The sequence below is a fragment of the Amaranthus tricolor genome, chromosome 10 (assembly GCF_026212465.1).
Source record: "Amaranthus tricolor cultivar Red isolate AtriRed21 chromosome 10, ASM2621246v1, whole genome shotgun sequence".
In the NCBI taxonomy this organism is placed as follows: Eukaryota; Viridiplantae; Streptophyta; class Magnoliopsida; order Caryophyllales; family Amaranthaceae; genus Amaranthus; species Amaranthus tricolor.
The window spans coordinates 3,835,261-3,859,028 of NC_080056.1; the positions used below are offsets into that span (position 1 = coordinate 3,835,261).

At 31.6% G+C, this 23,768-nt stretch overlaps 3 protein-coding genes and 1 long non-coding RNA gene across 4 annotated transcripts; 1 reads left to right on the forward strand and 3 right to left on the reverse strand.

Annotated features, from left to right (window-relative positions):
* Positions 1-1,732: 1,732 nt before the first annotated feature.
* Positions 1,733-4,192, forward strand: LOC130826320 (uncharacterized). The gene is made up of 3 exons (XR_009047055.1): positions 1,733-2,035; positions 3,030-3,109; positions 3,947-4,192. It is a non-coding gene; the product is annotated as an uncharacterized LOC130826320 (long non-coding RNA).
* Positions 4,193-7,224: 3,032 nt separating this feature from the next.
* On the reverse strand, positions 7,225-9,326 carry LOC130824749 (uncharacterized). The gene is made up of 2 exons (XM_057689768.1): positions 8,788-9,326; positions 7,225-8,719 (listed from the first exon to the last, which is right to left on the reverse strand). The coding sequence occupies exons 1-2, from the start codon at positions 9,324-9,326 to the stop codon at positions 7,225-7,227; spliced, it is 2,034 nt and encodes a 677-aa protein (XP_057545751.1).
* Positions 9,327-10,788: 1,462 nt separating this feature from the next.
* On the reverse strand, positions 10,789-14,072 carry LOC130826319 (28 kDa ribonucleoprotein, chloroplastic). Its single transcript, XM_057691940.1, has 4 exons — positions 13,509-14,072; positions 13,015-13,116; positions 12,575-12,847; positions 10,789-11,044 (listed from the first exon to the last, which is right to left on the reverse strand). The coding sequence occupies exons 1-4, from the start codon at positions 13,929-13,931 to the stop codon at positions 10,991-10,993; spliced, it is 852 nt and encodes a 283-aa protein (XP_057547923.1). The 5' UTR covers positions 13,932-14,072; the 3' UTR covers positions 10,789-10,990.
* Positions 14,073-17,326: 3,254 nt separating this feature from the next.
* LOC130824750 (putative pectinesterase/pectinesterase inhibitor 28) lies at positions 17,327-21,691 on the reverse strand. The gene is made up of 4 exons (XM_057689769.1): positions 21,161-21,691; positions 19,887-20,241; positions 18,823-19,185; positions 17,327-18,024 (listed from the first exon to the last, which is right to left on the reverse strand). Exons 1-4 carry the CDS (start codon positions 21,500-21,502, stop codon positions 17,327-17,329), a joined length of 1,758 nt encoding a protein of 585 aa, XP_057545752.1. The 5' UTR covers positions 21,503-21,691.
* Between the last annotated feature and the right edge of the window lie 2,077 nt (positions 21,692-23,768).

Sequence of the window (23,768 nt, forward strand, 5' to 3'; positions counted from 1 at the left end):
TGACTTTAATACAATCTAATTATAATTTTTAACTGTCTAGGTCATATCATTTATTTTATTAGAAAATCATATATTTTATTTTATTTTATAACATTTTTTCTATTTTATTTATTAAATGAGAATTATTTTATGCATAAGATATTCTGAGATGCTTAAAACATGGAGTAATATATTATTTTTCTTTTGTTGTGATTTATTTGTCACTAACTACTTTTCACAAACACCTACGCGCACAATGCAAAATATTATAGTATAATGTGCGAATGCATATATTCAGAATGAAATAAAAATATAACTACAATGTAAATTTTATTTCTTAAAATTTTAATTTTTTAGTTTATACAAATATGTCACAAAATTTAGTAAATCCGTGCATCGCATGGGCGCAATCTAATTTATCTACTAAAATAATTTTATTTGTCGTGACTCCACTGTTTCACTAAAGATGACATTTGTCATTTTCAAATATTTTCTTATGTATGATATGATTGATTATCTTTACAAAGTTGTCCTTATAACTTTTTATTTTTCTTTACTTTTATTAATCGCAAAATTTTATTTTTATAACTTACTAGTATAAAGCCTCGTGCAATGCAAGAAGTCTTTAGTACGAAGACCTATATATAAATATAATTTTGAAAAATATGTAATAATAAATATACTATATACTAAAGATAAAGTAATAATCCCTCCGTTCTTTTTTGATATTTCACTTTGGATTTTTCACACATATTAAGGAAGATAGAATCTTTGGGTTGTAGTGGGTATTATTTTAATTAAATAGTAATGTGAAGTAATGATTGTATTGGAAGTATGAGGTTATAGTGAGTATTATTTTAATTAAATAGTAGTGTGAAGTAATGATTGTATTGAAAGTATGAGAGAGAAAATAATTATAAATAAAAGAAAAGGGATACATTAAAAAAGAAAGGGGGTTTTAAAGGGTAAAAGTGGGATAAAAACTTTCTAAAAATAGAAAGTATTCTAAAGTGGAAGAACTTTTAAAACTACCCGTTATAGTAATGCGGAAAATCAAAAAAGAACGGAGGGAATAATTATTAAAATAATACACACACACACACATATATATATATATATATATATATGACATTGTTTATATCATTCTTAAGTAGTAAAATTTTTTAGCTAATTAATTAGTTTTATATCATCCTTCTTAAGCTTTTTCATTAGTCTAACCCTACTTTGCTTTGGTAGTAAGTTATAGGTACCTATAATACCCTCATATTGTCATAAAAAAGCAAGTTGACTGCAAACTGAGAGCATCTATTATGATGATTTAATTTTAGATCACATGACCAAATATGTAACATCCCGAGATTTTAATGACGTAATTATTTGATATTTTAATAACTTTTAAAGATATTACAATTATATTAAATTAATTCTGAATTAGTTCTAATAAATTTCATTCATATACGAATATAAATGTTAACTTATATATATATATATATATATATATATATATATATATATATATATATATATATATATATATATATATATATATATATATATATATATATATATATATATATATATATATATAGATGTTCGAATCAAAATGATTATTTTATTAAAATGAGTGTGCACACGAAGGTGAATCTCTTAGTTGGATCTCGCAAGAAAATTAATCTAGATAAAAAAATAAATAATAATAATAATAATAATAATAATAATAATAATAAAGAAGCTTTAAAACTCTACATGCCAAACCAGCCGCCATTCCCTCCTCTCTTCTCTTCTATTCTCTCTTCCTTTCACTCCCTTCTCCCTCACGGTCCATCTGTAGCCACGAGAACCACCCGCAGCAGGCGGCCTAGTAGCAGCAACTAGCTGCGTTTCTTCCCTTTCACCAGCAGCCGTCTGGTGCACCTGAACCCCATCAGCCAAGCTACGTTATGCGTAGGCAGCAACAAGCTGCTGCGTTGGGCCCTTCAACCTCCACGACAGCCTCGGTTTACCACCATCACAACCTTCCCTTGCCCTCTTCATCATTTTTGCTAGTTTTAACTTTGTGAGCCATCTCCTCTTCTTCTATTTAATTCTTCTTGTTTTCAGTTAAAAGGTTTATAAAGTTTATAAGTGTGATGTTGATTTTTTTTGTGTTATTTTCATTAAATCTTTTTGTGGGTAAGAGTGTATTTGATGAATTGAACATGTTTATGACTTAGGGTTTGGAGTGTGATTAGAAATTATGGGTTGTGTGTTGATTTTGTATTAGTTACTTTGAAATCTTAGTATGGGTAGTAATTAAAGATGTTATCTTTGAACAATAAATTGACTAGGGTTTAATTTATGGATGAAATTTAATAGTGTGTGCTTTTATGTTATGTGTTGGTGGTGCGATGATCGATTTGATAATTTCATAAGTTGTTTTTAAGGTTTAATTGTGTTAGTTGTGATTATGATATATTTAGTTAGTAATGATTTTTATTATAGTTGACGATAGAAATGGTTTTGATTGTTAATTGGGAGTAATAGTTGCTAACTGTTGTGACTTGGTTGTTGTGAATTAACAAATGCTCTTAGTAGGTCGTCATTGAAGTTATAAATGCATAATCTTAGTTAAGCGAAGAACATAATGTCAACGTATCGTTGATGGTGGCTAAAGTTACTAGTCGTGTTGTTGTGATTATAGTTCTTTCTAGTTTTGGAGGATATAACAAATGATATCGCAATTCGATAACTCTAAGATTTGCCTTATCGTTATATAAGTGTTATATTGAAATTGTAAGGCTTAGTCGTGATTAGTTATTTTTGGGTAACGCAAACCGATATACTTAAAATTAGTTGATAAAAAGGAACGATTCACATACTTTTACTCTTAAATTGGTGAAAAGACTTATGTTGTGTTGAGTTAATGATTTTTACTTGTATTGAATGGGTTGTGTGCGTGCTAGAATAATCGAAAACTCATATTGAATGTGGTGATAGTGATTATTTGGACATTTAGTTGGTATGGTAAAGTAGTTAAGGGAACTTATTAGTTCTATTCCTAATTTGTATAGGTTCCCAGTTCATAAGAGGAAAGTAGAACCTTAGTTGGTGATTTTTTTTGTAACTTTTGGTTGTGCAGTGATGCTTTCAGGTACGTACACGCAGTAATTAATTATCATATCCATCGTTTCAAAGTATTATCCATATTTCCTGATTATATGCATCGTATTAGAATTATAGAGCGCCGAAAAGTAAACTATGCTAGTGTATAGTCATAATGGTGATATAGGCAAGTAGAATGAAATCATTAGGAGTCTGTGAGAATAGATTTCTATATAGTAGAGAACGCACCATGGTTGTGTGTGGTATCGAAGTGATTTCCTACTTATTGAGCCTTGATCATGATTAGTTGGCGTGACTCAACTGGATTATGTCCGGTTGATTTAGTAGTCCCCTAGGTGAGATCCGACGGGATCACCGTAAAGGGGGTATGAGCATGCTTGGGTCATTGGGCGCCGGATGGCCGATACCGCCCCTTAACTGAGGTGTTACCATGCGGGCCTTGCAAACCCCAATATGGTGGCATCTTCACTGGTTTAGTACCCTAGTGTGTTAGTTTTTTCCGAAGGTAGGACCCGAGAGGGTCAGCTGGAGGGGGCACGAGCTCATACTTTTCCATGGGTGTCGGGTGGCCGATAACGCCCTTGGCCGTGTCACTATGCCATGAATAGAGAAAAGATTCACTACCTTTGAATATACTTCGAGAGAATAGTAGTTTGAAAGAGAAATTATGAGTAAATAGAGGTGTTTAGACAGATGAGTAGACTTGTTATTGCCATACTATATCATTGTCTATAGTTTTGTTCAATGACTCTAATTGTTATAAGTTCATTAATTACTGACGTGTATGTGTTTGTTGTTGTTTGTTCATGACTCTCTATGATGTTCCTGCTATGACACATATGACTATGATCATTATGTTGAGCAGCAGGAGGATCATAGCTTGACATGACAGGTATAGGAGCTTCTTTTGCTTTACATTGGGGGAAAGAGCGGAGTACGGTCGTAACAATTGTGCCTAATGCTTGTAGCTTCTATATTACTTGTAAAGTTTTCTTTTGGGATTGTATAATTTCTTTCGTATGGAGCCATGTGACTCCTTGTATGATCCCTAGTTTCGTTGTGCAGTTTTTGGATGTATAGTAGTGAGAATACTCCTTTAGTATTCGTCAAATCGATGCGTCAACACTGTAACCACGATCCTCATTAAAGTTGATGATTTGAGAAGCCAATGATGATTCATTCTGTCGTGACGTATTTTTGAAAGGCATTAAAGGCCTTAGATTAGTTTAATTATGTTAATCATTTATATATCCTTGTCGCATCCTCAGTTTTAACCGAGATGCTGCCGAAATTTCCACTCACTCACCTTTTTAATTAATCTTTAGCGTTTATTTTAATTACATTCCCTTTTCTTTTTATGTAACACCCAAATTTTCTCCCTTCCTTCACGAATTTTGGTTTCGTTTAAGGGGTTGGAAATTCAGGGGTGTTACAAAACAATAGAAATTTTACTCTTAATGGTGATCTAAATTGGGGTGGTTGTGGAAAAGATTGAGTAAATAAGCCAGCATGTGACCCGTTCATAGAACGGTCACCAAAATTTTTTTCAAAATTTATGCCACGTGTCGCAACGTGAATGGGTGGCGAAAAAACTGCAGCCTGCTACTTGACACCATGCTGCTGCCCTTTCCACTTGGCGTCATCTGATTGGCTGTAAAAAAATAGTAGTTTATTTTTATTAACGGCTATTTTCGTATTTAATTAAATTTTAAAAAATAATTACACTAACGGTCATATTTTTTCGAGATCCATAAAATGAGACCAATTTTGATATTTTTTGACATAATTTAAAATTTACCTATTTTCTTCTTAATTTTCTACTTTTTTTTTGTTAAAAAACACCAAAATAATCATCCCAAAAATCCGAAAAAACATGGATTCAAATAATCCAATTTATGGAAAAAATTCAAGTAAAAAAAACCAAGAAAAAAATTTTCTAACAATCAAAGTGCTCAAATTCAATTTCAAAATCCTCCATTCAACCCTCCATTTTCTCAAAATACTCCAAACTACTCTTACTATATTCCTCAAAGTATCCCAAATTTATCTTATTATGTTCCTTTAAATATCAAAATTCTCAAACTATGTTTTACCGCCATCATCAATCTCGCAATGTGAACTCTAATACTGATAACTATTCAACTCCGATAAGGGGTGAAAGTTTAGACGAAAATGAGATGGACTATGATGATGATGATGATGATGAAGATGAAGGAAATGATCAAGATGATCAATATGGTGAAGATGGAGGAAATAATGTTCATCAAGATGATTTGCAATAATTAGAATGCCGAGCATGGAAAGGGCAATATCAAGGCCGAGCTGGTGTTGCAACATTAATTCTTGAAGTTGTCGCTGATTATGACTTATGGATATGGCATGCCTTTTTTGGGATGCCAGGTTCATATAATAATCTCAATGTGCTATACCGATCACCTCTTTTAGTTGATTTGTTTGAAGGAAGGGCACCACCTGTCAATTTCACGGTGAATGGAAATCAATACGGTATGACCTACTATCTCACTGATGGCATTTATCTTAAATGGGCTACATTTATTCAGTCTATTATTGAACCACAAATACCAAAAGCAAGGTTATTTGCCCAACATCAAGAAGCAGCAAGAAAGGATGTGGATCGAACATTTAGGGTGTTGCAAGCTTGATTTGCAATGATTAGAATGCCCTCACTTGCTTGGGATGATGAACGACTCTCTGATATAATTACTTCTTATATAATTATGCATAATATGATAGTGAAAGATGAAAGAGATATATATACACACTATGCTGATGATAGAGAGTTTATGGGAGATCGCCCACAAGGTCAATCGGAAGATACAAGTGGATTAAATGATGAGTTTGAGTATTACACAGATAGAATTGTTGATACCAACCGATATTTGGCAAATAAGGATGATGTTGAAGATCTACAAACACATTTATCCATAAAAGATAACTTGGTTGAAAACATTTGGCTAAAGTTTGGAAGGAACCGCAATTAATGTATCATTTAAAATTTTATTTTTTTAATTTGTGTATTTATTTTATATATGCGCATGGTAATCTTTATTTGAATTTAACGAATTTTCCTTAATTATTATTGATGTCTACAAATTTATATTTTATTAAAAAAATTAGTTTTCTTAAAAGAATAAATTCTTTTAATTAATAAAAAAGTAGATCTATTCTAATCAAATAAAAAATTATATTAACTTTGTACATGAAAATATTATTATGAAAAAATAAAGATAAATGTTAGATAAATTAAAGGAGAGAAAGTATAGTGAGGTAGATAAAAAGTAAGAGAGAAAGGATGATGACCTTTTAAAAGAGATCATTGTTAATAAAATAAGGTTGAAAGCTAAACTTTTAGAAGAGAGAAATATTGTAAAATAGTGAGATAATCTTTTAAATAGATCACCATAAATGATCGCGTATATATATAAATTTGATAAATTATACATTAGCAAATATAAAGAGTACAATGTAGCTAAATCTTTTTTGCTTTTGATGGTTTCAAAAAGTGGCTCTTGTTTTTTATTCGTGGCGTTTATATGTACTAGAGTACTAGTTGCCAGTGGCCGACCCAGGAATTTCAAACTGGGGGTACAAAATACGAACGTCATGTCGTTCGGATAATCGAATAAATTTTTTTAAAAAAATAAAAAAATTACAACACATAATAGAATCAATAGTTAAAGTCTTACAATCCAAAATAACAATAAAAGTCTTACAATACTTAAAGTCTTACACTAATACACTTCAAAATTACAAATTCATCCTTCGAGTCTTCATACTTTTAAAACGATCAATAATCATTTCATCGGAAACTTGTAGAAACACTTCCTTCTCAATAAAAGTAACCAAACAATCATTTATAAGTTGATCACCCATGCTATTTCTCAACTTACTTTTGACATATGTCATTGCGGAAAACACTCTTTCTACACTTGCCGTAGCAACAGGAAGAATCAACATCAACTTGATTAGCAAATGTATAAGAGGAAATGTCTCATGTCTCTTTGTTTCAACAAGCATCATGGAAAGAGAATTGATATTTTTTAAATCATGAAATCTTTCATCGTTTAACATAGCATCCAAGAACACATCGAGTTGAAGATCAAGAGCCGTTAAATCATTACATTAAAACTCCTCGGGATATAAAGAAGCAAGTTTAAGTATCTTCTCTTTATCAAAAGATGAAAAGTTACCTTGAGGACTTAGAGAGACCATGCATGTAAGTAACTCCATGTTAATCTCATTAAAACGGTTATCAAGCTCTTGAAGATGCAAATCAATTACTTCCAAAAAGATTCCAACCAGAAAATGATGTAGATTTGTAGCTTGTTGAACAAAATGTCTTCCTCTTCCTTGAGGCACATAATGAGCATCCATAGATGAAACATCAATCTCGTGTTTAGTACAAAATGTAATAACTTTTTTTAAGAGATTATCCCATCCTTCATCTCTCATCTTTTGCAACACATTTTTTGTAGTACTAACAAGTCTAATGGCATTAACAATATCTTGTTCCTTTCTTTGTAAAGCAATACATAAATCATTAGTGTAGCCAAAGATAATCAACATCAAATGAGCTACAAAAACAAAATCGAATGACTCCAAAAATCCCAAAACAATTTGAGCTTTGAACTTATCGTCCCAAGTGCCATGTTTTCCAATCCACTCAAGTACTTCAATAATTGAAGGAAACAAGTTCGTGATATTTATTAGACACTTGTAATGAGATCCCCAACGTGTATCTCCCGGCCTACTCAAACCACGTTCTTGATTTAAACCCGATCCACTTTCAATTTCCCCCACTTCCAATGCTTGAGCCACTACTTGAGCTTGCTTTTTTCGAATCATGTCTCTTCTCTTATAAGAAGCTCCAACCACATTCAACAAGTTTGCAAGTACTTCAAAAAGCCAACCACAACTATCATTCTTTTTAGCAACCGCAACTAGAGCTAGTTGTAGTTGATGAGCAAAACAATGAATGTAGTAGGCTCTTGGAGTATCATTCATAATCAAATTCTTAAGGCCATTGATTTCACCTCTCATGTTACTCGCCCCATCATACCCTTGACCTTTTATCATGGATGGACTTAAAGAATATTCCATAAGCAAGGACAAAATTGCATCTTTAAGAGATAAAGCGGTAGTGTCACCCACATGTACAATGCCTAAAAAGCGTTCCACTACCGATCCACTTTCTCTTTTAACAAACCGCAAAACAAGAGCTAGTTGTTCTTTTTGAGACACATCACTTGATTCATCGGTCAAAATAGAAAAGTAACCATCTCCAACCTTTTCTATTATGCGCTTGGTAGTCTCCTTTGCATAACAATTGATAATGTCTTTTTGAATTTTGGGAGATGTCAATTGACAATTTTTGAGTCCATTTTGGAAAGTATGTTGTTTGACTTCGTCAACCTTCTCCCCTAACCACTTCAAAAGCTCAAGAAAGTTACCCCTACTATTTGACTCCTCACTTTCATCATGTCCCCGGAATGCCAAACCTTGGCCCAAAAGAAATCTCAAACAAGTTAAGGATGCATTCAAACGAATATGATATGAATCCATTTGAGCTTGACTCGCATTATCAAACACAACTTCAATTGATGTCTTTTTTGCATCTCTAGATTCACATATTTATCATAAGCAACATTATGAGAACTTTTAATTCCACCAACATGCTTTTGAAACCTATCCGGTTTATTCCACCATTTAAACCCTCCATTAACAAATGCATCACCCCCATTGTAAATTTCAACATCCCTCTTGAACAAATAACAAGCAAAGCAAAATGCGGCATCTTTTTCAACACTATATTCAAGCCAATCCCATTTTTTGAACCAATTGACACTAAAACGACGTAAACCACCTACTTGTTTTTTAGGGAAAATATGTGTTTTTGGTTGGCAAGGTTTTTTAAGAATATAAGCTCTCCTAATCGGATTTCTTTCATATGGGGGATAATCCATTATGTTTTTTCTCAATCCCGGGTCATGAGGAAGAAGTTCAACATCATACACCCAATCATCATCCAATGGTTCATCACAAGCACTTGAACCACCTACTTCCATATTAACATCTTGAGTTGGAGGGGAACTTAAAGGAGAAGGAGGAGAGTCAATGGTTTCGTTAAATGATCCTTGGGATTTCATTCTTTTAAACAAGAATTCACGAAGATTGGGTTGTTTATCCTCGGCTTTTGACTTCTTTGAACTTGAACTACTTGACATTTCCTAATTAAATTAAATACATAATGAATCAATTGTCAATTCTAAGTGTCCAACAATAATCTAGCAATAATTCAATTACTAATTTATTTCAAACTAATAAATAACAAGTAACAACTAAACTTGCAAGTCAGAAATCACAATTCAATTAAATTAACTAATTAACATTTAACAAACAAATAAGAAGCTCAACATGGACCAACAACATCAAATCAAGTATTCAACTAATCAACTATATATTCAAGTAATCAAGTAATAATCAAATTAAGTATCTAAATTTAACCAACAAACAATGAAACAAATCAGTAAATCAACAAATTATAATTAGGGATTTAGGGAATTAGGGTTCATAAATGAAGAAATTATAATTAGGGTTCATAAACATACGGTGTGACGGCGGTGGCACTGGGGAGGCAGGGAGCGGGGAGCGTCGGAGGTACGACGTGGGTTGACAGCAGGGCGGCGAGCCGGCGAGGGAGCAGTCTTCGCGTCGTTTGCGACTTGCGAGTTGGCTGTGTTGAGCCGCGGAGGTACGTCGAGCCGTCGAGGGCTTTACTGGCTTACTGCTCGAGCCTCGAGGCGTGGTCCGGTGGTCGCCGACGGGTCCAACCGTCCAAGGAGTCGAAGGAGATCGAGATTGAGAGTCTGAGAGAAAGGGGATTCGAAAATCGAAAGGGTTTGTTTTGGTTTTCTAATTTTCTCTTTCTTTCTTTTCTGTTCTCTTTCCCGTGTTTTTTGTTTTAATTATTTTTTTTTGTTCCTCTTTTTAATTTTTCAAACTGGGGGTACAACCGTACCCCCTTGTCAATCAATTGGGTCCGCCCCTGCTAGTTGCCTATGAAAATTACGTAAAATTGTCATATTTTTGTTTTGTTAAAAGTAGAATAAATTAAATATTTAAATGTGTGGAGTGAATAAAAATATAAATTAAATTATAGTGCAAATGAGAATTAAAATAGATATTTATAAATTTGCATCATAGGCTAAACTAAAACTATAGCAAATAAATTTCATATGATTAACTAAAGTGAAATATTTTCTCTCAACTAAATTAGTTGCGTTTTTGGATGATTAAATATAAATTAAGAAAAGTCATTTTCAATGCATTTTTGTCTATTTTATACTCTTTTGGATGGTAGGTGAAAAATTAATAATATAATGGGTGAGAATAAAGTATGAATAAAGAATTATTAAGTTGTTTTTTTTGCCAAAGATGGAAATAGTACAATTATCGTGAAACATCAAAAAATAATAAATGCAAGTTATAGAACGGAAGAAGTATGTAACAAGTTCTATGGGACGAGAAGAGAAGCTACTAATGTGTTCATGATTGGGTTGTTGATTGTACATCCCAAGTTCTACATCGAAAAAAAGGAAATATTGACAAACATATAAGTGATCCAGCTCAAATTAGTATACGACCTTTTAAATTTTAATAAGGTGTCAAAAATTAACTCGTGCAAGGTCGGCTCAAAACGGATAATTTTTTTATTAATGCGAATCATAAAAACGTATCATTCTTTCAAGTGATAAAATTATAGTCATGTATGTTAACCATAAACATGTTAAATTGAAGACTTTTACAATAACAACCCATGCGCAACCAAATTAAGATTGCATAACATGCGAAAATTCCTAAATTGATGAACGTCAAATGTTGAAGGCGCTTACGATTTCTTCCCCTCCGCCAAGCTTATTCGCAGTGCTCGTCCTTCTAATTCCTGCGTTAAAAAATGTGCAATAACATAAGTAAATCTCGCATTATTATCGGAAATAATTCCTTTGTTTTGTCATCAATTAGAGTAATATTACGTACTGCGTACATCAAACTATCACAAACTCCAATCTAAATGGAAGCAGTGTTACAGGATTTATTAAACCTGAATTGAAAAAAGCGAATTCTAGTTGTTAGGCTATTTTTGAACCATTTTAAACAATCACGAATTTAAAAAGCGAACTAACAAGTAAATTGTGTTTCACTATATGAGAGTTACCAAATAACATTGAGATTTTATGAAATGCTATTTTATGTATAACTTATAAGAATTAACACTCACAAATAGAACTAATTTATAAAGATTGTAAGGAGCTTAATACACATTATTCACTGATTATGGATAAAATAACGTAGAAGGAAATATTTATATGACTTAGAATTCGTAAAGGGACCGTCATGTCGTGTTGGCTCAAATAATGGTCAGTTATTCGCACAAACACGTAGGCCGTGACGTGTCACATGCCACAACACAAATTATTACTAATTTCTATATTCCTCCTCAAATATGTTATAAAGTAGCAGATTAAATTTTTCGTATTATGCTGTCAGCGTGCAGTTCATATAAGGCACATGTAATATAATATCGTTCCGTTTCACAAAAACGCAAATTGAGGCATGTCCATCCCGAAACCAATTGTTAATAAGAGAAGTTGTCCATCAAGTATAAATATTATAATCAAGAGGGCATTAAAAGGGTAATAATACGACATTTTACTTATTTTCTTATAATAATACGAACTTTCAATTCACCCTGAGTAATTTTCCACTTGCATCCCTTACCGGTTTATAACCGGAAGAAAATGTAAAATATGACTTTTGCATTTCCAAAGTCATCCTCTACCTTTAGATTCTTCAATAATCAAGCAACTATCTTTCTCTCTTTCATTTTCCAGTAAAATTTTCTATGGTTTTTTACTTTTTCATTTGTACACATGCCACAAAGTTACTCAACTCCACAACTCTATTTTTGAATATCCATAATACCAAAACTTTGATTTAATTGAATCACTGAGATTAGTAGAAAAACAAGCAAAAAAAATTTAAAACCATTTTTTGGTGAAAAAAGAATTCACCTTTAAATTGAACAAGTAAATCAAAAAATGCAATAAATTTTCAATTTTAAAACCCTAATTTTTCTTTGCAAACGAATTTGGAAAAAAATAATGCAATTAAGATGAATAAACTAACCATAATTCACAATGATAAGCAGAAGAAATCGATGCCATAAAGGAGAGCGAGTGAGTGTAAATGTGATTGAAGAAATAAAGGAGTTTATTAGTTAATATCTTTAAAAAAAATAAAATAAAAAAGTCATTGTCTTAACAGGTTTACAGGTTAAAAGGAATGCTGGTGGAAAAATAAGATCAAACATCGTATCATTCAGGGTTAATTGAAAGTTCATATTATTGTAGAAAAATTAGTAAAAGGTAGCGGTAAGTTTTCCTAATTTAGAAGCATAGGAAGAAATAAGTACCATTCCATTAAGGGAAGTAAGGGCATTCTCCATTTCTGATCTTGTAGCATAAGAAACAAAACCATAGCCTCGAGAATTTCCAGTTTCACCATCATATAAAACACGAGCTCCGACCACATTCCCATATTCTTGGAAAGCTTTGTACAAGCTGTCCGATGTTACTGACCATGATAAGTTTCCTACAAATAGCTTGTGCTCCGTTTCAGGGTATAAGGGCTCTCTTTTCTTTGGTTTATCTGCATAATTCACTCTCAAAAATCTCCCTCCATATTCCTATCAACAAATCATCAAACCAAATATCTTATGTAATTAGTATTCCATTGTTTAAACAGTTGGCTTAACAGCTGATAAATCGTGTTATACTTTTAGGTGGTCTGACCAATCAACAGTTAATTGAGCATATTAGGCTAATTGAAGTATTAGTTTTTGATTATTCTTACACTTCCATCCAAATTCTCAATGACAGCATCACAATCTTCAACACTACTCATTGTCACAAATGCAAATCCTCTGCTTTTTCCCGTTACTCTGTTGTAGAGAACCTGTAAATATGTTTAAATGTTAGAGTATATAACATATGTTTGGGCCTCAACCATCGGTTTAAGTTTTTGGTTGGGTTGGTTTCTTGACATGGTATCAAAGTCAGATTGAGAAAAGGTCATGGCTTCGAATCTCAATCATCCCTCATTTAGAGTTGAATATTCAACGCATGTGTGCATCAACACTTTTAGTCCAGTTGGCACTCATGTGAAGGCGCGTGTTAGAATATATAACATATCCTAGACCTCAACCATCAGCTTAAGCTTTTGGTTGAGTTGGTTCATCGACATTAAACTCAATCATTTAGCTTAACCCAAAATTTTAATTTACTGCTTTGACATTATTGTATCCAAAAAATAAATTAAAATAAAAATTTAATTTAAAATTAAAGTACCTCAACTAACTCAGGGGTGCCATACTGTTGCACTATACCAGCAAGTTGTGCACTATCACAAAGATAAGGCAAATTCCCAAAATAAAGTTTTGTACTAGCTTCACTTTGATCACCTCCATTATCTTGACTTTCACCGGAAACTTCCATCTCCTCCGCGGCTTCCGCCGTCTCTAAGGCTTCCTCCTCGGCCACGGTTGCCGTCACTTTGGGTGCTCGCCACTTATGGGAAATATACAAAATGGAAGAAATTGATTCATTTGTAAAGTTAAAATGCTGCAAATTTAAGGGTGAGTATGATTTTCTTGTACACCCAAATTTAAGTAAGAATGGTTCAGAAATTATGTGTTTGGTTGCTAAACATTTAATGGAAGATTGTGGTGAGCATAGGGATGATTGGAAGGTTGTTGTTGATGTTGTAGCCATGAATTGATGTAGTGGGTTGATCTATGGAAGGAAGAAGTATAGATTATAGAAGGGTTTTTGAGCAAAGAAGGGATGTTAAAATAGAAAGCTGAGTTGGAAAAATTGTGTCCAATAAGGTAAAGTTGTATAGATTTAGGATAAGGGTAGTGGGATCATTTGTACTCGTTAATACTCATCTGTCCCATTAAATTAGAAAAAAAAAAGATAATTTTTAAAAAATTGATAATAAATGAAGAGATATAATGAATTGTGTGGATGCAATTAAAAAGAGCTAAATATATAGATGAGATTAAAAGAAAGTGATGGCACATTGTCCAAAAATAAAAATAATGCATATTAAGTGGGACATACCAAAAATAGATATGCTACAAATTCAATGGACGAAGGGAGTAGTTTGTATGTCCCTCTCAAATTGCGCCCAAAAAAGTATTGAATGAAATTTAGTGAAAATGAAAATTGAGTTGGAGATATAATAAATTTGTGAAATGAATTAAAAAAAAACATTGTGAAAATGGGAAAAGATGCCAAATGAAGATAAATTTTAATGAATAGTAATGCAAATTAAAAGACATAGATGGAGTAATAGATTGTCACGATTTTCTTTTTTGTCCATTTCTTTGACTTTGTAGCATTTTTGTTTAGTTAGTATATCCATTATTTTATTTAATTCTTATCTATACATTTTTTTTCTCTGACTTTTAATTATATATATGCACAATTTAATGGGTTTTATTACTTTATCTTAAGTCTAACCCATTAAAGATTAATGTCTACTTACTATATTCTTAATGCGTATTTACATTATTCTAAATGCCTACTTACCGTATCTTTAATGCATACTTTCAATATCCTAAATGTCTACTTACATCATTCTTAATGCCTACTTATAATATTTTAAAAAATATATAGAGACGGTCCAACTAGAGATAATCTCTAAAAAAAACTATTTGTAACTGTGTTATTTGATTACATATTATTGCAATATCTTAGAGAAATGATGTAGTATTTGGAATGACATGGAGGGTGTAGGGATATTGTTTTGGGTTTCTAAGTTGTGGGGTTGGAGCATGGTACACTTGGTTCTTATTTGTGGAAACAATATCGGACACTCGATGTCAATACAATATGTAGTATGGTAGAGTCACAATTCCGTGCACAAACTGTTTCAACAATGTAAGGGTTTTAGTAAAGGTCTCGTTACAAAAGTGTGATTTGGGTAATCTTACTCTATATTTCTAAAGAAAATTAATTTAAAAATTCGAATTTATGACCTTTCGGTTAGATTTTATTAGAATGGTGCGCAAAAATCTCTTTTAATGTCAGTAGCATAATAATATGTTATAATTTGAATGGAAAAAATTTTATGAATTTTAACAAAATGTATAATATTTGTATTTTTCAAGAAAAAAAATATGTGGAATGTTATGTTGATTTCCTTTTTATGATATCTTTATTAAATGAGCTTTTTTTTTTCAAAATTATCAGAGCAAATAGCTTCAAACTAAAATAAGTTGAGAAATAAGATTCATTTAGCATTTTATATGGTTCATTGTTTTAAACAATTACTTTATTTTAAGTATTCATTTAATCTCATAAGTCAAATTATTGTCTTGGTCAACATTATTTTACTATGCTATTCTATATAAATTGCTACATTTGACTATTTAATATGAGTATTATTTAAATTAAATGTAGCAAGTCTAGCAACTCAATTCTTATATGAGATAGTTTCGCCGTGAGATAGGTCTTATATTTAGGAAAATAGATGCATAAAGTGGAATTGTATGAAACTATTTCTTAACATCTAAACAAAATCTCATGAATATCATAATATGAATATCATAATATGAATTATCAAATATCAAAGAATATCATACCTTTGATGCATGAATTCCACGTTATATAATCGAATATGAATTATCCCAAAAAGAGATAATAAAACGTCAAATGTCGTTCCTCAAATGTTGGTCCACAAGTATTGAACGGATCACCACGCGTGCTAGTACGGAATAAGAAAAAACACCTTTTCTCATTATTTTTTAGGTGAAGAAGATGAGTGTGTAGAGAATACTAGAAATGAAAATGCTTATGGAAAAGATGAACAAAGTGCATCTATTTATACACAATGTATAACCTCTTCATATACTCATTACATGTAACCTTTACATATACTGATCATGATGAAATAAGTTTGTTTTAATTCCTAATTAAAACACACAATTAAACCACTAGTAACTCTTCACATTTCAAGTAACACTTATGATGATTAAGTACATGTTTTAATTCACAATTAAACATATATTCAATCTATGTATAATTCCTCATACTTTAAGTATCCAATGAGCATCTTATGTTCTTGGTGTAAATATATATCCGATGTGACCTCATCGGACCTGATTATAATAGTAGTAAACTAATCATATTAGATACAAATTATAGATGGTTTCTAGCAAAATACTATGACCACCTAAAATAATCGAATGTATTTTATCTCTATAATTTATTCTATTTATATATAGTAATTACATTTGATCAAAGGACACTAAATTTTCTTCAGATTAGATAACTCAAATATAAATTATTAGCATATAAATTTATTGTTTTGATGTGGTCCGATTGAGTGACAATTTCTAAGAACAATAACATGTAGCAATCTAAATGGAAAGGAGCTTAATAACGATATCAATCCCGTTTCGGCCGTGATTTGAACCCTGGGTCGGTTAAAAAGATCAGTCCAGATCATTTCTCTCTTTTCTTCGACATTTTCCAGCTTTTTTGCCAAATTCGAATTTCCATCACGTACTTTCGGATCACAAGATACCCTTATTGAACAAGGATTGCTCGTCAATTTGTGATTTTTCTTCAATTTTGCAGTTGAAGTAATTTTTGGTTTCCTTTTTTCTTTTCATATTTGGAATTTAAAATTATGATATTAATTATTAATTGTTCTTAATTGCTTATTTTAACGGGTACGTTGCATTTATAGCAGGTTATTCAACAAAATTACTATATATTTGGAGCAAATTGAGGTATTTTTAAGGTTGTTCAAGTGAATTTTGGTTTTAGAGTTTTTTTTTGTAATGAATTTTTTAAATTTATTGTCTCAATTTCTAGGTTGTTTAGGTCCATTGAATTGATCGATTATCGAATGTATTCTTATATATACAAAGTAGAGATGATATTCAATATTGATTTTAACTAAATTGGCAATAATCATTTTAAAAATAATGATCAAATGATTAACATAAGGAAATTGAAGGAGAAAAGTAAAAGTAACATTTGGGTTTTAAAACTTGGTTAATTAGAAGAAATAATTCACAAATGTTATTTACATTCATTTTAATATACATGAATAAATACTTCTAAATAACCAAATATATTAATCTTATCAAACTCTACGTAGGCATTAGCCCTGCCAAATATGGTACTTGAGTAGGAGCAATCCATCGATCTCCACCATAAAATTTCCTTGGAGTGAAACCATTGATTTCACGAGGATCAATATTCTTAATTCCTTGCCACTTAACTCTACCTTCCAATTTTGCACCAGGACCTCTGTTTTCATACTCGCTTAAAAAACATGTACTTTCTCCAAATGTTCCCATCCATGGTTTCCACCCTTTTGAATCTATAGAATCACTTATATAAGACTGCATCACGATCGTTCTCGAGAATTTCTTCCACGGCTGCCCTAAATAAGCTTTATTCTTGTGGCGTAATGGGTAATACAATGGATCAGCAGTGATTGTAGAGTTTTGTAGGATAAAACCAGTAGGTTCTTTCATGTGTAGTCGACCTTGGGATGTTAGAACACATTCTTGATCGTCCAAAGGCTTTCGAATTACAAATTTGCAGTTTTGAAATACTGCTGCTGCATTACCAAGGATTAAGTTTATAGAGCCTGAAATGGTTGAGTGTCGATAGAATTGGCGATAACTGTGTGCATATAATGTGTCTTGGTAACCATCTATACGACAATTGTAGAATATTGACATGTCTGATTGTACTAAGAGGGATACTGCTTGGTGTTTTTCTGGACCCGCTGAGTTTTCAAATCCTATGTCCTTGGCTATGAAATTTCTCCCCAATATTGCTGCATTCATATCAAAAACCTTTAGTTATACACATGGCAAAATCTATCAAACCTATAATTTTGGAGTTGAATAGCCCGAAAGTCCAAATTTTGGGCTTTACGGTTTCGATTGGCCATATAGGTCACCTGTTTTGTGTAAAGATGTAGTCATCCTGTTGAAATGAGTTTGTTACAATGTACATTGAGTTTTCTTTCTTAGTTTTTGTTTTTTGAGAGCTAACAAAAGTAAGTGAATAAAAGAAGTGAATGAAAGAAATATAATGTCCATATGGATGAGATAAAAAAAGAAATTAAGCTTGTAGTCGAGAAAGTGATAGGTCTATATCTAAATAAAAAAATGTTATGTAAAGTTATTGAGACAAAGTAAAATGGTAAAAGAGTTCCTAAACAACCGACGCAAAAGGGTCCTTTTCAAGAGCGCCAAACTTAAAGTATTGTGCTTGGTTTGCTCTACAACCAGCGCAAAAGACCCCTTTTCCAATGCACGGGCATTTTGCTTCGGTTGCTTCACAACCGACGCAATAAGCCTCTTCGTTTTGTGTCGTTTTTTACAATTGACGCAAAATACCCCGTTTTCAGCGCACCAAAAGTAGGTCATCATTTTGCTTGAGTTGCTTTTGCAACCGATATAATAAGCCTCTTCCTTTTGCGCTTTTTTTTGCAACTGATGCAATTTTTTGCTTCGAGAAGCTTGTCTTCACTTATAACCAACGCAATATGCCTCTTTTAACCGATGCAAAAGTGTTTATTTTGGTATGTGAAAACAGCACAAAAGGTGATTATGGGTAGAAATCTTACAAACAGTGGCAGTTTTATAGAGAACAAAACCATCAGCAAAGCTGTTGTTTCCTGTGATCTTAGTCTTAGTAGGTCCATCACCAATGAACATGATATGTGACTTTGTTTCATCCACTCGAACTTGTTCTTCATAGATGCCTTCCTTTATATATATTACAAACATCTTATTTACGCCAGCAAATTCCTTACTTGGATCTCTAACTGGTGCTTCCTTTAAGGCTTCCATTATGGTTTTGAACTTGCTACTTCCATCTTTGGATACCACTATATCCGCCTTGACTTTTGATCCAGGATCGCGTAGGAGCCTTCGCTGTTTAAATTCCATCCATATTGGAAGCTCCTCGTCACCTTGATCTTTCTCCTCTGTAACACTAAACATCAAATTACTACCTATTTTACAAGTTAATATGGCCGAATTTGGATGGAAATGATACAAAGAAAGGATAATAATAAAAAAGAACTGAAAGTGGATGGGGAAATGGAAAAATAAAAAGAATTTGTAACAAATATCATCTAGTCTATTTTCAAACAAAAAAAGATGAACAACCGGTCTCCTGAGAGATCGTCTCTTTGAGAGACGATCTCTCAGGCCAACCCATTAAACCTTAATGTCCATTTACTGTATCCTTAATGCCTACTTATATTACCCTTAATGCCTACTTACAATATGCTTAATGCCACCGAAAAAGTACTTAAAATGCTTACTTACTATATTCGTAATGCCTACCGAGAAACTTAACATACTAGCTATTTTCCATATCCTTAATGCCTACTTATAATATTTTTAATGCTTATACTTAATGTTCACCAAATAAGTATTTAAGTACTTACAATATTCTAAAATGCATACTTATAATGTTCTTAATGCCTATCGAAAAACTTACTCTATATTTTTCTTTTTGGGCCAGCCTAATTAGAGATGGTCTCTTACAAGAATTTGTGAAAGATGAAACCCTTAGGTTTCTTTCTTGTTTTCCCCTTAAATCCACAATTTTTCATAATAACTTTACACATCCCTTCCCTGCATCCTTTTTTTTAATAAAAAATTACCTTTGGAAACATACCTTGTTTTTGAGAAAGCTTCCGCTCGTGATGGTGGGAATCAGATGAGTTCAAAGACTTTACAATACTTGGGAGCTCTGCAACAATATCTAAGCTATTACTTGTAAGCTCTCTTGAAGACACTAACAAGTTCTTCATCTTTTCACCCGCATCTCCAGTTGTATTTTCGAAGGCATCAATGCATGTCTCCTGTAAGGTAATAGCTCCACTAAGCCAGATCCTCATGTTCTCAATATACTCATCCTTTTTGTGCATATCGAAATGGCTCATATGGTCGATGGATCTTTTCAGGTCTCCAACTGCATACTCCATCACCTGTTTACATGTTTCTATTGCTCCTGTAGTCCTACGATCCTCCTATTAGATAGAAAAATGACATATTCTCAATTTTTATTGATGATTTAAGCATCTTATATTGATAAAATATCTTGTAGTGCTAAGTTTTAATGTTTTATGGCATTGAGAATATAAAATTCTTCTTTCATAAGATTTTCTTTATCAAATAACATATATCCAACCATCCAAACTCTATTTAGGTAGGATTTCAAGTGGAAACTTTTTAATTTCATTGAGGATGAAATGTGGTTGTTGTAGTACTAAAACTTGTGAAATGGAAAACACAAAAATTAATAGGAAAATATACATGTATAAATGAATTTCCCCTAAAAACATCCATAATAGAGATATCCAGAAACATAAGTCAAAATTTTAAATGAAGGGGTGAAATTTCAAATCAACATCACATTAGATGATAGAGGGTAGTATTTTTGGATATTTTAGTATTTTGTTATGATTGTAGTGAGAGCAGCGGATATTGTATCTTAAATGTAATATATATTACATTTTGGCTGATTTTTAAAGAGGTGGGTTATGGCTGACCTTCACCAACACATAACACATAGCTCCAACCACTAAAAACTCCGCTTCAAGATTTAATAGATTCATTAATTGTCAATTTTTTTCTTTCACCTATGTGACATGAAGATTAAATTCCCCCTCCCCTCCCTTAGTAGGGGATTTTTCGACTTTACCCTATATAAAAAAATTGAATTTATTTGCATAAATTTAGGTTTCATGCTTCAATTGTTTGCCAGACTGTTCATACAATATATTTATATACTATCAAGAATCGAGTCTCAGTTGGAACATATATTGCTTATCCCATTGTGGAAATCTAAGTTCAATTCTCGTTGCCTTTTCTCTAGCCCTCTCCTTGCCTCTGCCCTACTCTATCACCAATACCTAAAAAATACATATTTTAATACTATCTATATACCTTGGGGGCAGTAATGGAACTAGAATTGGCCAATGCCCCTTGAAGATTTTTCAAAGCTGCATTGAATGTGGTTGTTGCAAGCATCTTAGGATCAGATGTATGAAGATGAGCAAGAGTTCTTTCACAGGCATGTCTATACTCAACAATATGACATACTGATCTTATAGCCTTTGTAGAAGTTGCTAAACCATCATCATCATCATCATCAATAATAATTCCATGCCCTGTTCCTTTTATCCCTACTGTTACTGCAACAACCATTGCTACCATCATCAATGCAGATAGCCCTATAACTGCTATCTTCTGTTTCTTTTTTTGTTTCGCATTGAAATCACCCGACATTTTTTTTGAGAATTTAGTATGAGTTTCTTAATTTCATATGGTATTCAATGAAATAGATGATTAATTATGATCATTAGTTATGATTTTTTGTTTTCTTGCTGTATTTCTTGCATACACAAACTCATTGTTGTCTTAATTTAAGGTGAGGAGAAGAAAGCGGTGAAATTGATAAAGGGTTATAAATGTTTGTCATGGTGTTTCTCTAATTTTAGAGTTTTAAATATATTGATTGTTTTTTTTTTTTTTTTTTTTTTTTTTTTTTTTTTTTTGTTATTCAAGGCTCTAGGCTGGAAGATTAAGCATATAAAATTATTATATTTTATTTTAATTTATAAAAAAACTAGTATAGAATCTCGTGCAATGCACGGAATTATTAGGTATTATGATTTTTAAAAAATGTTATTATTATCAAATTTAAATTTTCACGTTAAAAATATTATAAATAATAATAATAATAATAATAATAATAATAATAATAATAATAATAATAATAATAATAATAATATTACTATTATTATTATTATTATTATTTTTTTTTTAAATATAATTATATTATATTAATTTGAGGATATATAGACATATTCTTTTCCTTTCCCTTTAAAGTATACTACCTTTTCTTTGAATTATTCGTGAAGAGAAATTGAGTAGAGTATTTTTGAGTGTTTTTAACTTTTCTAGTAGAAATATAGTAATTCATGTCATGTAATAGAATAAAATCAACTTTATCTTAGTTTAATAAATGTTGTTAAATTTTTGTAAAGAAATCTTTTTAATTAATTGTATGATACTAAGCTCAATAAATATAATAATTAAACACTTTGATTATTTTATGTTGCAAATTTCTGTAAAAATTATAAAAAACTCATGACTAGTATAAATAATTTTTGGGTATGTAAATAACCTTTTTGTGTAGAATATATGTACAAAGTACTATTCATATTTGAAGATGTAAATAATCTTGTTTATAAAAGTTGTATAATAAAATCTTGCTGAAAATGCAAAATTTAAGTGCAAAAGTATCATATAGTAATGAAAATTTAACTAAATATGAATATTGAAACTAATATTTTCTAATAATGATTATATTGATTAGTGATGTTATAAATGTTTAAGTAAGGCTTTTGTCCCATCAAATTTACCCTATAATCATTTGGTGGAAACCAAGAAAAAGAGACAACATTAAATGTGTAATGAAAAGTGTGTGAATGACATAAAAAGATAATTTAAATGTGTGGATAAAATAAAAGAAATAGTATATGTCATGATTTAAATTAAAAATAAACTAAATTTGATAGGACAACAAAAAAAAAGAACGAAACAAGTCAAAAAATTAATTTTATTAATTATGTTGGGAATGAGAATGAGTTAATAATACTCTCTCTCTTCCAACAAATTTGCCCAAGTACAAAATTGAGTGTGTTTTTTTTTTTTAAATGAACCTATACATTAAATAGCATCAAAATCCGCTGTGGCTAGAAAACATGAGAAAAAGGTTTCATACAAATTATCTCTTGGGCATTTTTCGTGTCCCATTTAGCCCTTTTATGATCTACGATATTATCCTTTCTACGGACAAAATTACAACAAAAAATCAAAACTGTATTCAATTTCAGAACGAAACAAGCTGTTGCGGCTTCATGCAGCTCGGCCCCCCAGCTTGCTAGAATAGGCACATCTGCCACCAACTTACCTTGGTCATTCCTGCAAACAACCCTAAACCTCTTCTACAGTCATTGCCAACATAAGTGTCGAAATTGAGCTTAAATCATCCAACACTAGGAGTATGTCATCCAGCACACTTGGCCGAGTCAACTTCTAACCTTTCTTAGAGTATGAAAATGGCCCAGTACCAACTTTAGAAAAGAAATAGAGAGTTGGGAATGGTCTTCGCTAATACATGGAAGAAAAATGAATGATTTGAAAAGAAACAAAGAGTTGTAATACTAAATTTTGGAAGAAAAATGAGTTTTTTTTTTTCGTTTTCCTTTTCTCTTGAGCAAACAAGAGAATCTTTTCTTTTTTTTCTTTATCCTTCCTTTTCCTTTTCCTTTCCTTCTTCTCTTTCTTTCATTTCCCTCTTAGATTGTTATCTAAACAAAATGTTAAAATTGCTTTGGACCTAGGACCCAATATTGGTTGGGTTCCATATTAAGTCATATATAGACCATGAAATAGTCGAACCCAATTTCCATTACAGCTAGTTTCTTGAGAGATTGTCTCTTTGAGAGATATATCTAAAGCCCAAACCATTAAAGATTAATACCTA